General features: G+C 38.7%; 2 protein-coding genes across 2 annotated transcripts in view; both read left to right on the top strand.

Moving 5' to 3' along the window:
* Window positions 1-5,943, top strand: part of il1rapl2 (interleukin 1 receptor accessory protein-like 2) — a 166,619-nt gene extending 160,676 nt beyond the window's left edge. The window contains exon 10 of the mRNA XM_030766535.1: window positions 5,249-5,943. Coding sequence (XP_030622395.1) covers window positions 5,249-5,943 — 695 coding nt within the window. The remainder of the gene's footprint in view (window positions 1-5,248) is intronic.
* A 3,975-nt stretch (window positions 5,944-9,918) lies between these two features.
* The window catches only part of si:zfos-2326c3.2 (mitogen-activated protein kinase kinase kinase kinase 4), a 42,209-nt gene continuing 35,405 nt past the window's right edge, over window positions 9,919-16,722 (top strand). Inside the window, exons 1-2 of the mRNA XM_030793355.1 lie at window positions 9,919-9,975; window positions 10,555-10,620. Coding sequence (XP_030649215.1) covers window positions 9,919-9,975; window positions 10,555-10,620 — 123 coding nt within the window. The remainder of the gene's footprint in view (window positions 9,976-10,554; window positions 10,621-16,722) is intronic.

Below are 16,722 nucleotides of genomic sequence, written 5' to 3'. Positions count from 1 at the left end.
GGTGATTTTTAGCCTCTGAGTTGATGCTAAAGGTACAATAGACCTTCATGTATTTCCAGGAGCAGAGTAGACTCAGGTCAGTTATGTTAGTGAAGTCTATTTATGAGTGAGTTTCTTCACAAAATTTGAATTGAGTGCTATGACTTCGATCAAAACCTCCATCAAATGGTGGGGACTTTGGACTGACATTTTTAAACCTTCAAATATGCGTGATCAAAGATGGTGGCAATAAGACAGACATCCAGTTCAAGAGACCAGTGACGCATCATCTCTCACTCCCCTGTCCCTGGCGGCAGACTTTCTCCACCCCTGTTTCACTTGCCATTCATTTCACTGTCAGGAGGAATCAAGTCAAATGCACGTCTTAATCTCATATACAGCTACCGCCCTACTTTGTTTACCCTTTCACGGCATTTAAGGGAGAAAAATATGCCAATAAATAAATTTGGGTGTACGGCTTTAGGCATGAAGGAAAAGGATATATTGGCTCATCTGTTTACTTTGCTGCTTTGGCTCTCAGGCCCCTGTCTCATGTCACAGAATTATAGGTTTAATAATTATGAACAACCAATACTGAGTTATTCTATATGTGGTTTACCATAGTTTGACATAAACTTAGAAAATGTGTAATTTTAACTGTGAATTCCAATGCAATTTAGTTTGGGAGCATAGAGCCTCAAATTATTAGTTTCCCCTATGTTTTGCCTAGTTCTAAGAAAATCCTGCAAGCTAATGTCCACTTCCTGCATTATTTAGCATGTTGTGCATCCAGAATAAATCCAAAAGACCTTACCCAGCACATCCCTGTGCTTACTTAAATAGAATACTTTTTGAACCAGAGAAGTGTGTGTGTGTGTGTGTGTGTGTGTGTGTGCGCGCACGTGCATGTGCATGTACGTGTGTGTGTGTCTGTGTGTCTGTGCATATGTGGCAAGGATACACATGACATATGAATGTGTGTGTATGTGCTAGTCTGTGTCTGTATGTGGGAAATACACTCACCAGCTTTGCTAGACACACATTTACCTTGTACGTATACCTTGCTAGTGTACATTTAAAGACCATGGCCCATCTGACCAACAGTCACAGGACCACTGTTGGCTGTATATTTTTGGTCTCAACCCAGCAGTGATACTGGAGTATGTAAAAACCCCACCAACACTTCTGTGCCTAATACACTCATACCAGAGCAACAACTACTACCATGTCAGTATGCCTGCTGTGTTGAGAATGGCCTGTCACCCCAACAATATCAATCAACAGTGGTCCTGTGGTCCGAAACTGTCCACTGATAACAGTATGGAAGGTGGCTGACAGGTTGTGCATAGCAACAGAGGATCTACAGTCTTTAATTGTACACCTGTATGGTGTACAATTATAAAGTGACCAGTGAGTGAAGGTCCAAAGTAGGTGTTTCTAATGATGTGGACAATAAGTATATGCATATGAGTTTTGTGTGTGGGGAGAGGTGCACTCTCCACTCTCCACACTGACATGCATTTAGGTTCAGCAGACTGTATTGATATTTTTCTAAATCACTGCACACTGAGTAATGGGATGAATAAAAGTGGTGTAAAAAAAAGGAGTGAGAAGTGAAAAGGAATCAGTGTTAGAAGCTGACATCATTAGTCAAGCACATTCACAGATTAGAGCGAGAGGCTCAAATGACAGCACTTGTTTAATGAGCTCATTTGCATAAACAAGGTTCACTGGCGCTTATTTGTATTAATTGATTTACATAATCATGGGCATATGCGAAAAGTACCCTCCTCCCTCCCGAAAAAAAAAAAATGGTGAGAACTCCACAGCTTCACACTGCTCATACAAATTGTATTATTTATGCACTGCAAATTGACCATGAAATTGCAATGTGTTGTTGCTCTTCCATCATTAATTTTGTTAGGAAGTGGAGAGAGATGAGAGGCAGCTGATGTGAAATGAAATTGGCCATCAGAGCAGAAGCAGAGTATTGCAGCCTTGCTCAAATAAAGATCCATATTTTTCAGAATCACTGTTCAATCAATATCACTGGAACTAATCAATTTGCAAACTATTTTTCTGAGCATGTGACTATATGAAACTTCTCTAAAAAGTTTTTTTTTCTTTTTTTGATACATTTTTAATGAAAGGGGTGTGTAAAAAGTATTTGTTTTCTCAACTATTTAAAATAATCAATACTTCAAGTTGAATCAGCTGAGAATAGCTTGGTCTGAGGATTGTTAGTTAGTTAGTTAGTTAGTTAGTTAACTTTATATTTTTGCTGCCAAAGTTGCATGAATCTTATCTTACTGACTAAAACATCAGATTCTTCACAGTTTCTCAATATATTCTGAAATTTATTACATTAAATGTTAAGTCACCTTAATGTCAGTTAGATAAACTGAATTAACAACAGTTATGTGTTAAACTTGAAGGGTAAGGAATGCACTACTTTTTGTATGAGAACACACAACATTTTCCTTTACTTACTTCTTGCCTCTTTTTTCTTCTTTTAAATATCCGATTATCCATACCTATAGGCAAGAATTTAATATGAGCTTAGAAAATAAGACATTATATAAGCAATGTACTAATGTTAGACTTGCATTCAGGAAATTATGGGTTCAGTGCCTGCTCTGCTTAACTTAAATGGGCTGTAGTTACACAGCAACTGATATTCTAAAACTATGTGCTATGTGGCATATCTTCATTTTTTTATCAATCCCATGAGAACAAATCAGTGTACTTTTCCACACTACAAGTTGCACAGCATCATGTGGTGACCTAGCACACTTGGTGAAGCCATGTTGTCACCTGACCATCAGTGACCTTGGTAAGTGCACCTGCTCAGACACAGGGTGCTGCACATGGGAGCCAAAACTATTTGTTTATATTCACTGACAAATGTTCAATACTTCCAATTTTGCTACATTACTTCACAGAAACCATGGAAACAATAACTGTTTCTAGCTACATACAGCATCATACATTAGATGACCAAGGTTATCCAATACTAGCTCTATGAGAAAGCAGCATTAAAACAAGCAAAAATGTACTCTCAGTGTTGCCTTTTTCAGTTGTGCTGATTAGATACATTACAAAGAACAACTCAAGGTCACATTTGAAGTCTACAACCTGGCTTCTCTGGTCAGATTGCTATTTGTCACTGTTCAATCACAGTACATTTTATTCAAGACTGATTCCAAATAATGCACTTTGCTGCATCTACAGGTGCTGGTTGCAGTTCCATCTTTTCAACATCAGAAACATCATAGGTACACTTTGCTCATGTGCCACAGGTTACGAATTGAGGATTTTGGTTTAAAACACAAGTTTTATTTAGAGAACATGATGTCTTAAGTGCAGAGCTTTTCAGGTTTCTAGAATTCTCTTCACTAGGTTTCTCCAAGTCCTCTCAACATTTTTCAAGTTTATAGTTGACTGAACAATGTGAAGTAATTTTAGCTGACTAAAATGCAAGAGCACTTTTTTACAGTGTGACAGGTAAGTCTGTGTATAGCTGTTGTGAAGCTCACAGTCTGAGTACAGGCACAATCAGATTTTAACCCCTGCATACTCCTGAACAAAGCTCACCACATTTTGAATACACGAACACAATTTCTGCAACATCCCAAGCTAATCACCTAATCTGTTTTGATACACATGGCAGCATTTCCTTTGAAAGACTTTTGATACATGACCTGAGCCTCATATTGAGTACACTAAATAAAAATGATCCCACTCAAACACACCTGACCCCCATTAACTACTAGATCAAACTAAACAGGTTATAACTATATTGTTATCTGCTTGCAGGAAGAGTGGTCATTTTCTTTTATGGCCTCCTTGAAATATTTATAGTCTTTCGCATGACTCTTTAAATGTGCACTATTATTGACTCCGTATGGATTTTATGGTGGAAAAGAAAGGCAGAGGAATGTTGCCTATAGTATCCCAGCAGTGGAATTTTCTTTCTTTCTTTCTTTCTTTCTTTCTTTCTTGCTTTCTCTAAACCTTATCAGATGACATGCTCTGCAGAGAGCAGATATGAATGAATAATTACAGCTTTAGAATAAGACACTGCAGTTTCTCTGAAGCAGCATAGAACTACCAGATATGTTTGTATATATCTAAACACCCCTATATGTCAGCATATGAGTACATTTCTGAATGAACTTTAGTAACATGGCTATGAGGTCACGCATTACATATCTCCAGTAAACCTCTTCTGTTACCCACTGGACAGTGGATTCTGGCTCTCACCGAAATTTCAGCACCAAATACTTGTTTATTCCTAATGCGTTTTATGTGCAGACCCTTTTTCCATATATGGCCTATTTCAATTCAAATATCACATATTTGACTTTAGGACTATGACTCAATTTATAGCAGTATCACAAGGATTTTTCTTTTAATTCACCCTCTTTTGTTGTATTCTGGGGAGCGTGGTAGATGGTGAAGAGAACATGCAGAATGCATAACTGGAGGAGTAGGAGAGGGAAAAGTTATTGTGATATGTTGTCATTATACAATGTGACATTGCAGGTGTGAGAGATGGTAGCTATACCTGTGTGGGAGGCAGGACACTGCAGACTCAACAAACAAATGTGTCATTTACTCCTATAGCTCTGCATTTAGCTCTTACCTACCCAGCTCTGAGCAGTCAGTGAGTCATTGCTGCAGACTGTGTTTAACCAAATATGAGGACAAGGATGTGCGACCTGTTATAGACATGAGCAATGTAGTCTGCTTATTGTTTTGCAAAAACCTCAGACAAGACACATGATCAAAAAAAGCATAGAAGGTGAGGTTTTATTACAGAGGCTAATTATCTAAGGAGACATGTCTCTATAAAGGTAATACAGTGAGCGTAAACAGTAGATCTTAGGAAATGCGTATTTTCACTGAGAATAAATCAGGTGTTATGCTCACATTTTTAGCTTTGACTTTACAGTTTCCTTGTCTTACTCAGGTTTTTATGGTGCTAAAAACAATGGGGAATGTTTTGCTATCTGTCTGTCTTGCATGCAATTGCAATTTGTGTCTGTCCAGCATTGTCCCACTCTAAGATTTTGTTGACCAATACAATGATCTGTTTCTGTTGATCTGTCCATTACACTGTTATTCTCTCCATCTTTCCCTTGTCTGTTGCTGTCTATTTCTCTCCCTATCTGTATCACTCTCCTATTCTATCACTGTTTTTTGGTACCAGTGTTGTCTGTTTGTTATCATATCAGATAAGACCTGATATATCTCTCACTCTTTCCAGTCTATATTGAGGACCTGACAAGGAGTGTGGAGCAGAGCAGGCGCCTTATCCTTGTGTTGACCCCTGAGTTTGTGGCCAAGCGTGGCTGGAGCATCTTCCAGCTGGAGACTCGACTGCACAACATGTTGGTGATGGGGGATATCAAGGTCATCATGATCGAATGTGCCGACCTCCGCAACGTCATCAACTACCAAGAGGTGGAGGCTCTCAAGCACACCATCAAAGTCCTGTCAGTCGTTAAGTGGCGGGGCCCCAAGAGCAACCAGCTCAAGTCCAAGTTCTGGAAGCAGGTTCTCTATGAGATGCCTGTCAAGAAAAAGGAGATGCTCTCTCGCCGGCAGGTCCTGGACTCAGGCGAGCAAGGCCTCTTCGGTGACCTACAGGCCGTTTCCACCATTGCCATGACAGCCACTTCCGCCTCATTGGCGCCAGCCCACGCCGAGATCCCAGACTTTAACCAACCGGCACACCCACAAATGCGGCACTTCTGTCGGAGCTACGAATATGAGATGCCTGCTTCGCCCATGCAGATAGCTACTTTAAGTAACCGCCACATGTACTGCAACATCCCCATGACTCTGCTCAATGGACAGGTGACACAGAACAACACAATCGGCAAGGGCAAACAAGAGATTCACTTGAACAGCACGTTTGTACCGCTGTCTGGGCGAGAACTCACCAGTGATATCTGGTAGACCAGATTAATAGAAATGGCCTCCAAGGCTGATTTCCGTAACTTTTTTTTTTTTTGCGTTTGTTTTTCAGTTTAGTTTTTTTTTTTTTTTTTTTTTTAAGTATCTGCATGAAGACTTATTTAGTCCCAACACAACTGAAAAAAAAAAAGTCATACACAATGGTTTCCCTTTCCGAATCTTTAATTAGCTGTTAAATGTTTTCATATTTTTTTCTTAGTTCAGCTTAAAAAGCAAGCAGACAAACAAAGAAAAAAGGAAAATATTACACAGACAGAATATAGAGTCATCTGGACTATCATTTTCCTACTTGAATTTCTCCTTTTTGGAGACGAGTAATAAGAGACCTTGTTTTTCATGCGCAAGGTGTTGATATTATGTACAGTTTCATATCTTCTAGAGACATTGGTGATATTCCTTTGAGATTTAATTGCTGTATGAGTATGTGAGTGAACCCACATTAAAAGGTTTCTGGAATCTTCTGGGGAACTGGAGCCAGCCTTGGTGATGGCAGCACAATTCAGAAAAGATGGACTAAACACATGCAATGTGAGCTTTAAAAATGTTATCATATATTTAAGCAAATAAATCATGTTTAAATTTACACAAAGTATTGTCATTGTTTGAAGCCAATTAAATATAGATATTTGAGTATTTGATACGACCTATGTTTTGCTTGGTTTTCTGTGAGTGAAGTTTACTGTGCCTTCTGCAGTGTTAGATGTCAAGTGTTTCAACTACTTGAGGTTACCAAATGCTTATAGCACAAGCACACAGTCTCTGTTTACTTATATTTCTGTCTTTCATTGCAATTTACAATCAGCAAATAATTGCAGCTAGATGTGGAAAATTGTTCCATCCTAATGTAATTCCCATTTCCAAAAAGTGTGAATCCCTTTTGGTTCTGCATTAGGTTGCTTGTTAAAGCGAGGGTTAAGAGGAGGGCCAGTAACATCTGCTAGTGGTTTCATTTCATCTTTTCATAGATTAGCTCGATAATTTCACTTTTCAGCAGGAGTGCATTTAGGCATCTCTTAGAAACATTACTCATGTGCTGAAGTGCCATGTCGCTAAAGCTACTTATCATGAAGACACACACACGCGCGCGCATGCACACACACACTCACATACACACACATACACGCTCACACACACACACACACACACACACACACAGAGAGAGAGAGAGAGAGAGAGAGAGAGAGAGAAACAAACAAACAAACACAGAGCAGAGCAAGTGACAGATATCCTGCTAATGAATTGTTCATTTAGTAAATTAACTTCTTGACATTCAATCATTCGCTTCATTTTCTTTTAAATTTATATGTATTTAACTTTAATTGTTTTTAAGTCTGTTTTTTCAAGGCTGCTTTTCCAGTAGCGTGTAATTAAATGAGCTCATGGGATGCTCATGTTTCCTACCCTGTGAAAACATTACTGCTGAGCACATTCAATAGCACCATCTAGGGGCCACTCCTGGACCACCATGGATATCTGTCAGAAAATCTGAGTGGACAATCATCGTTCTAATATTTTTCTTCTCATATTATCATTCATTGCTGATATTTCAACTAATTGGTGTTATGAGTAACCCAAGTCACAACTGCATATGTGCAAGCCAAGAGAGTCTTTCCAAAGATTGTTGAAATGTCACTCACATAATGTGCATATAAATATGTGTAATCAGTGGAACATGAAAGCATAAATTGGTCTTAGAATTTCGCTTCACTCTAGACAGCATTCCCATGAAAACACTGTGCCTCAATTATGTCTTCCTAAGATGAGAGGAACTGTGTTTATATTTAGGTTCTTATTTATTTACATTATTACTCTGAGCTGAATTTAAACCATTCAAGCTTGAAGGAATACTCAGAGATTGCTGAGAGCTTCTGTTATACTGGTCATATCATCATACAAATTCATCATGAATATTCCGTCTGTATGAGGTCTAAATCAGTCTTCTAACCCAGAACTCCTCTTGTCTCTCTAAAGCCATCTTACCCCGTTCCTTTTTTAAAAATTCTGTATACGTGTTTTTAATTTATGCCAGTCATTTCATATTTTCTCTGAAGCTGTGTTACTTAATTAGATGATTAGTAAAACTGTTCCTCTTGTTTATTCTTATTAATATATTGTTGTGCCCCCTAAGGCTGCCCTTCTGAGTTCAGAATAGCAGTGTGAACCGGAATGGTTTGATGATGTACTTTCCAATTTTCAAACTAAAAAAAGGAAAAGAAAAGTTGAATGCATATGAAATCTTATGTCCAGTATTGGTGGGTCTTCACAGACTGCTGTTATATCTCACCAGGCTTGCGTGGTTTGTTCTTATGGCAATAGGCGCCTACTAGATTGATGACTCAGTGGATCGCAATCCTGCAAAACCAATTAAACACCACCCCATTTGGCATGAGAAGTATTTCACTGTAACATATTTACATTTGAGATGTAGTTTAAATGCAAATTTGGATGCCGTGCACTCACAAATGCCATTTCTATGTGACACACAACCGACCTCAGTATATCACGCACTAACCTTTGTCTGTCTGGCATGCTAGGCCCCAAGGGCATCCTCCAATAGCGGGAAACCAGAGGAGTTATGCTATTTATACACTGTCAAGAGAGGGCAATTTAGCCAATTCTGGAAAGGGCACATGTTTGTATTTGCGTTCATGTGAAACCATGCTAGGGTAATGAGCCTCTAGAAAACAACCCATTAATGAAACATCAGTCATATTGCTGCAAACTGTAATGTAAGGGATTTGCCACATGCTTTCTGAGACTGTGTAAGACAGTGTTGTGTTGCACAGGATTGCAGTTTACCAAGGGGAGACTTCCAAGCCACATCCCCTGAGAGACACTGAGTGGTGAAGAGAAAAAAAAAAAAGAGTGAAAAAATTTGAGAGCCCCTGCATATGTTGGCTGTTTTTATTATGAGAGCAACTGGCACAACTTGAACCATCTGGCCTTAGTTCAGGAGGCGTTTGAATCCAGACCATTTTACTAACCCCTCCCCCCTGCTTTGCGCCTCTCAAGGTTGGCTTAGGAACTGAACAACTCAGTTGCCAGGTCCTGTGAATCATTTCAGCATGTTGTTCTCTGCAAATGAATGACCAAGAAAGTGTGCGTTTTTTATTTTTCGAGGAACAAATCCATTGTTTTCTTGCTTGACTCTACTGTTTATATGGTGAATTTAACAGAGAAAAAGGAAAATCTAACAGTCATTGTACTCGTTGCACTGAATCTGTGTGTACAGACATACTGCTGCACAGAACTCTGTCTGTGGTTCATTAACATCCACTTTGCTAAACTGTACTTAACGCAAGAATGTCCTTTTGTCATCTGCAAAAGCCAGTCTTTGCTAACTCATAAGGCCTGTGCTGTGTTTGTGTCTCTCCATCATAAAGGGCCTTCTGTAGCCCGTACACAGTGGTCCTGTGTGGAGGTCAGCTGTCACTGGCCCAGGCTAGCTCCTGCCACGGGTTATAGAGTGGGAGTATGACAGAGTCGTAAAAAGTCTCCAGACAGTTAAGCGGTTAACAATGTATTTTTCTCCGTGACCAGTGAAATGCCTCTTAGAAACTCATGCACACTAACCACTTTGACCAGTTGACCAAGCTGAGACTAAGATTACATTACATGCACTGTAAACAAACAAACAAATATATCAGTTGTATCGAGAAAAAGTAGTCAAAATAGTACATATACATCCAGGAACTGTATGTCAACGTCGACAACAGTAGAACAGTAGTCGGACGTTCATGAGTAAAACATTTGAAATTTTGTTTTCTTGGGGAGAGGAGGGGGAACTTTTTTGGTTTCCTGCGCGTTTTCCGGGTTTCACTGGATGAGAGGTTTCCTGTGTTTGTCGCTAGATTCGCAGACGAACGAGCGATGGACTAACACGCAGAAACCGTTAACTTTTTGGAAAGAAGGTTAATGTCCTCTCAATAAGTGCATTTGTCAGATAAAATCATTACGATGGCAAGAGACTGCACAACAAGAAGTTTGGACAACATAGACCTATCTGCGTTAAGAGTGAGTACTTCGTGGTGTCATTTTTAATTAATTTAAATTTATGCAGAACTGAAATTGCGGCGTGCTGGAGTTCTTCGTTCCTTGATACCCCTTCCACACTGTTAAAGTCTGAAAACGCTGCTAAGCATTAAAGTTTAGACTGTCACTTTACATCTTGATTCTGCTCCAGTTTGCTTTAGGCTACAAGTTCTGCCAAAACTTTACTGATTTTCTTTAATCGATGAAGCTATTGATAGCTTTAGTTTGAAAATAGTACTTAGGAGCTTCAAAACATCTGTATGTGGAACTATAAAATTGAAGTCAGAGGTTTCGCAAAGTCAAGTGACAAAGTACATGCAAAAAACACAATCAGATCGTGATACATGGACTCAAAAACTGAGAAACCTAGAAATAGTTATGTATTGTAATTGTCATCACTAGGGATCACAATGTTGCTACGATGCCTTGCCCTCGTTGGTGTATTACGACTGTTCTGTGAAACACTCGGCTGTAAAAGCTGTAAAATATAAGAGTTCAGAGTAATGATGACATAAACCGTTCTGGTTATTCACTTGAATGTTGTATTCTTGTTCACCGTAGGATCCAGCGGGGATATTTGAACTTGTTGAAGTGGTTGGAAATGGAACATATGGACAAGTGTATAAGGTTTGTTTTGGTTTTTATCCGTTCTATCAGTGATTATGAAAACCCTATTCCATCTGTTACTGCGATCCTGCGGTTGACTTTCATATACGATTTTGCTGTTAATCGTTTATGTAGAGTTCATGTGGCCCTAAACTGTTCACAAAATTTCTGTTCTGATGAGTATTCATCAGAAGAGTTTTAACAAGAGACAGCTCATCCTGAGCACAGTGTCATCCGTAATGTTTTGGAGAATACAATAGCGCATACAAGAAAACTGTGTTAAATTACCCACAGATGTTAAGCTATTTAAAATATAGTTTTAAACATACATACACATACACATTATTAGCGACTGAGTAACTGCAAATTCTGGTTCTGTATCGAGTCCAGAGAAACACATGTAAGCAACAGCATTAGCGGTGCCATTTAAACTGATGATGTCCATGTGACAAAACTTTGTTGCAAACGAATGATAGTTTTGTGACAGTGACCCACATGTACAAATATGGGTTTTAGACAAGCATCATTTGCACACTTTTGGGTGGAGTACACTTCCTTATCAGTATAATAGATCACTCAATGCCGTGTGGGGCTTTAAAAAAAAAAGTGAGCAGGGCAGCAGTTACTGTATGGGGTGGTGTCAGTCACTTTCTCAGAAACATGTTGCTTTTCAGCTGGTCTGTAGTGTCAGCAGGGCGGATACCTTGAGTTTTGCAATTCTTTCCTTTGACTGGGGAACTAGGTCCAGCTATGTTGCTTAAAATGCAGTGTTAGAGTGGAAATTTGTGTATTTGAATCAACCATTCAGAAGAATCAGGTCTGAAGACACTAGTGTTGATTGCACCATGAGTTTCCTCAGTCTTCACACAGAGGCTGGCTCTGACTCTGAGATGTGTTGTATTTTTGGTTAATGTCACCTGACACACCAGGATATAAGAAGATTCATTTCAGATGTTGCACATGGTAATAAAGCTTACAAGGCAATAGGCCATACTATCAGCTGTGATTTCTGGCACTGAAGACTAAGCATAAACCTGCAAACATGCATAGATGATGAGTCTTTGAATACGCAGACTCAAATACAATGCACACGAGTGAATCAGTCACGGACAGACACTGAGCATCTTCTGGTATTTCAGTCAAAAGTTCTCCCGTTGTTGCCACGGAGCTTCCCCTTTCTCCTTTCCTCTTTTTCCGCATTCCCCTGAAGCCTTGTGCTAACAGGAACACTGCCCTCACCCTGAACAATAGCGTATCCTCCTCTCAGATCACACAATAGATGCTTTCCATGCAATTCTTTGCCTCTGTCGCTAGCACCTAACTCATTGTAAATACGGCAGGAGTATTGAAAAAGTACAGCATCCATCAAACAAGTTTCCTGGAGTTGATCCTTTTCTTAATCCTAAAGTTATTATTCTTCCTCATGCACAAGTTGCAGGATCAACACAACACATGGTGCTTCTGAGTTTACCATTGAGGTTAAAATTTTATTAGCTGAAGTCACAATGAATTTTAACAAAAGTACAAGTGTTTGTTCTAAATCCCTGAAATATTTTAAGTAGTCTGTCAAATGTTGAAAAACTGAGCAGAACAGAATGTTGTATAACAGAGATACAGGGCTCGCATCTTATTGTTCAGGAAATCCTCTTTCAGAAAGCAGTGTATCAGACTGGGGGGACCGGTTTCTTTCTGTCTTGCTCTCTTTCTCTCTTTCTTTCTTTCTTTCTTTCTTTCTTTCTTTATTTCTTTATTTCTTTCTTTCTTTCTTTCTTTCTTTCTTTCTTTCTGTCTTTCTTTAAATTTTCCTTATCAATGCCTACATGTTTTCAAGGGATGTCTAGTTCTTCAAGAAATATTGATTTGAAAATTGTTTTCTTGGTTGATCCAGAAAACTGAAGGCTGAATTTGTTCTACACAGCAAGGCCTCTTTTATGAAATTTAGCTCTCTCCAGCCCCCACACTCATGTTGTTTGATCCATGCAACAGTTCTGCTTATTGCTTAGACATCAGTAGAACCTGGCAAATGAGGTCACACCAAACTCAAACAAGCAAAAGACCATCAAGTTGTCTTAATATGGTGTTAAGCATCAAAGCTGAACACTTTCAACTCTGTCATTGTTACAGTAATACATTTGTTAATCATTAACACGTTTGTTTTTACTGTCAGGTCACTGTGGCAGTGGCAGATATGACAGTAAATGCAGAGCTGTGAATGTTAGCTTCATGTGTTGCATGGTATTTTTAAAGTGGCTGTAGACAAGGCTATGAAAATGGCACAAGTGTCAGAGAGAAGCAAGCACCAATGAGTGTAGCTCAGACTTGAAGTCCTCTTGGATAGCTGACCTTTTACTGCTTATATGTACATCTCACAGAGCGGGCCCACATAAGTTATGATAAGCTTTTTCCCAGATTAAAGAAATGATAGCTCCTCTTAACAGTGCCAAACATAAGTAGAGAATTCTCGTGAATGTCAAGACCATATATTTCAGTGCTGACCTTTTTCCTCATTACCCAGTTGGGACTTTTTGTTTTACATTAATTGGATGTGTAACCAGTCAAAATTTATTGTCAAATGCCTTTAGGGTATCTCTGTCACATGCATTAGTCCAACTGTTTGGGCTTGTCAGAGGAAATCCTCTTTGTATTCTATGATTACATTTCTGCACACATCAAGTGGTGCAGCTCTGTTGCTTTGACAACTGCTTTTATTGAAACATTAGTCTGTCATTTTGATATCTATTGGGTGGTATTTTGGTATTATTGTATCTGTAAGGTTACTTGATGTGGTGTCATCTTAGATTAGCTTTTGTGGTTTCATATTATAGACTGATCTCTGCTGTTCCGGGAGGCAACATCTTGGCAGAGAAGTCTGTGTTTTTGTTGTGCCCCAGCCCTGTGTTTTCGTTTTTTTACTTTTAATAAGAAATCACTCTTAATATTTCAAGTCACATGCAGAAAAAAACCCATTAAGACCTGTTAACCACCAGGGAGATTGCTCAGACAACCTGCAGCAGTTCAATACGGAGTTATATTGCTTTGGTCTACATATTACCCTCATCCATCTAGTGATCTAACCCTTAAAACAACCCATTGCATCACCTCCATACCGTAGGCTACAAAGTGCATTGTGAGTATCGTTGATTGAATGGTTTAGGTGAACATCAATCCTATCTGTAGATTTTGTGTGTAATTTACATTGTTATCTGGATTAGGATTTAATGAATCCATAGGCCTTAGTTTGGGACAGCTTCCTCTGACAACCTGATAATTTAGGGCAGAAATACCTTTGTTCGGATTGTGCTTTTCAATGTAAGGAATAATTAATTTTCATGATATCAGTTCTCACTGCGTTGTGTTTGTGTGTGTGTGTGTGTGTGTGTGCACCATGTACTGCTATCTTTCTGGGTAAGTCCCCGGTAAGGTAGCAAAATCTGACAAAAGTGCCTGGAAGGGGGGGCCAAAATGCCAGTCCCCACTAGGAGAGCAATGTTTTTTCTACATTGTTGTGACTGATAAAACTAAACATGTCAAAAACATTTCTTTGGTTAAGATTGAGTTTAGGGTTAGAGATAGGTTAGTATTCTCTTGTTCCAGAAAAATGGGAGTCAGTGGGAGGTTCCCACTAGGATATGAGTACAAACTTTGTGTATGAGGGGGGAGGGTGGGTTTGACTGATCACACGGTGCAAATGATTTCCATTTCTTATGGTAGATTAAAAGCAGCATCAATCCAAAGTGAGATTTTATGGATCCTATTACACCATTTTAGTTGCTTTTGTTGATTTTTTTGCTATCTCATAAAGAGACTAGTTATTAATTACAGCCTTGTGTGAAGAGATTTTATCACAAACAGCTGTCACAGCATTCGGCGTAATGGCATAAAAAATCTTGAATGTCATTGCTAGCACAACAGAGGCACTATTCCAAACTTGAATAGATGTTAGTTACTGTGTCATGTCAGTGCTTAGACAAGTTGTACTGTTGGATGTACAGTAGCGGGGTTAGATTTAAGCCCATACAGAACATAGAGATGTTTTACTCTTATTTTTAATGTATCTTTTACTTTTAAATGGTAACTGAAATCCAAACAACTTGACCAAAGCAGTGATGGTTCAATCAGTCTTAGAGACTTTACGTCATTATGCCTAAGGGAGAGGGGAGTGTAATAATTTTGTCACTCCATTTTCATTTGCCAGGTCATTTTAGATGCAAATTAAATTACATTCCTCTGTCACAATTATTGTGTGTTTGTCCAAAACACTTGTTTAATGATCCATATTGGTATTTAATTTTTAATATCTGCTGAATTGTTTACATATATATTATTCATTAAATATGAATCTCTCTTTCTCTCTCTCTTTCTCTCTCTGATGCACACGCACATATACACACACGCACACACACGCACACACAAACATGCTTTTAACCTGGCTTGGCCCCTTTACAAGTCCATTGTCCTCAGGTTAGCTTTAATTAGAAACCTATTCTTAGAACTTGGCCTATGGTACTATGATGATGCCATTGTTGATATCTCTTGTTGACAAACATTTCTTGGAAAGATTTCGTAATGCGTCTCACTGTCTTTGCTCACTCACTATTTCTGATCTTTGCCCCTCTCAGAATGATACTGTAGAGGTTTTCATTCAGTGATGTTGGTTTCTAGAGCAATACAGTTCCTTAATTGATTGATATGGAGCTCACTCTACTACCCCCTAATATAGTATGAAGCGTGAGGGCTTGACTTTTAGTTAAGTCCATAAACTACCAATATTGCATGGCTGCCTCATCTGTGGGGCTTAATGGGTGGGGTGATCTGTCCTCTCAAAGAGAAAAAAAGAGCATAAACATGAGTTATTTCCTTTTCATCTTTCTCCATGTTTGTTGGTCAAGTGTCAAGACTTCCCCTCATAGTTAATCCCAAGCATCAAAGGAAAGGTCTATTTGATGTAAACTCTCAAGCTACTGTCTTTGTCTGAGAGAAAAGGCTGGTTTGTTTGTCAGAGTCACATGGTGAACATAACTACTCCTTTTTAGCCTCAGGGCTTTTCTTCTTTTTTTTTTTTTTTAACAGATGTAGGGAAGCGATGTCTCATTGGAAAGTCTGATGTTTCTAAAAGACTGCATAGATTGCTTACTAACAGTTGATAAATCAGTTGTTCCTGATTTCTTTAGCAGGATCTTTAGCTACACCACACTGAAACAGGTCATTTCATGTCACAACCAGACATCATGATTTTAGGCTCTCATAACACTTAGCATATTAGTCTTAGCTGCTGACAAATTATGATGCTGTATGGACATTTACATTGAAATAGCCTGATATCTGTAAGATTATATTCAGTAGAGGGACTATAATTAATGCAGAACCTCAGACCTTTAATTAAAAGTGGCTATGGTTTTAGCAGTTGCTTAAGGAATTTTAACTGAGAAATTTAAAAAAGAGAGAGAGTGACTACTAAACAGTTTGTTGAAACCTTGATGTGTCCTCAGGTCTGGGAGCAACATGGCCCAAAACGAGGAGAGTAATTCTGGCATTTATAGAACTGTGCGATAAAAGTAGAATGTAGTTAGCTCCCATGGTTTTTATGCACTGTGGATGGATATACACAAATCATCCCTCATTGAAATAATTCATATTCATTCATGCTGTTAATGCTTCAACTGCAACAGCATGTTTTGTTCTGCTAGCAGTTACAGAGCAAAGATATTCTGTTTTTTTTTTTTAATGTAAACTTTGTACTGCAAATGTGTGATCATTTATTCAGTGGAATAGCAGAGCAGCAATGAGTGTGGCATGTGTATTATATGAGGCCAAACAACATAGGGCGTTTCCTTTTGATTCTGTACATATGCATGATACATGATACATGTTTATGATGATCTAAATTATGCATTGAATGGTAACAAAATAAGTGTCAGTTATTAGTTTTTAACAGTTTGCAGATCTGTCATGTGGTTGAACTTGAAGATGTTAGTTAAAAAGGATCAAAAACCCAACCATTTGGTGAGTAAGTTCACCACTTGGTTTAAGCATTGCCAGTGCCACACCACAAAATTCCACAGAGCTCCTTTCTTTTTCAAACACACGCTATTTACAAAAGGCATCGGTCTGATTCCAGTTCAA

Source organism: Chanos chanos, chromosome 2 (genome assembly GCF_902362185.1).
Source record: "Chanos chanos chromosome 2, fChaCha1.1, whole genome shotgun sequence".
Lineage (NCBI taxonomy): Eukaryota > Metazoa > Chordata > Actinopteri > Gonorynchiformes > Chanidae > Chanos > Chanos chanos.
This window is presented reverse-complemented; position numbering and strand designations above follow the sequence as displayed.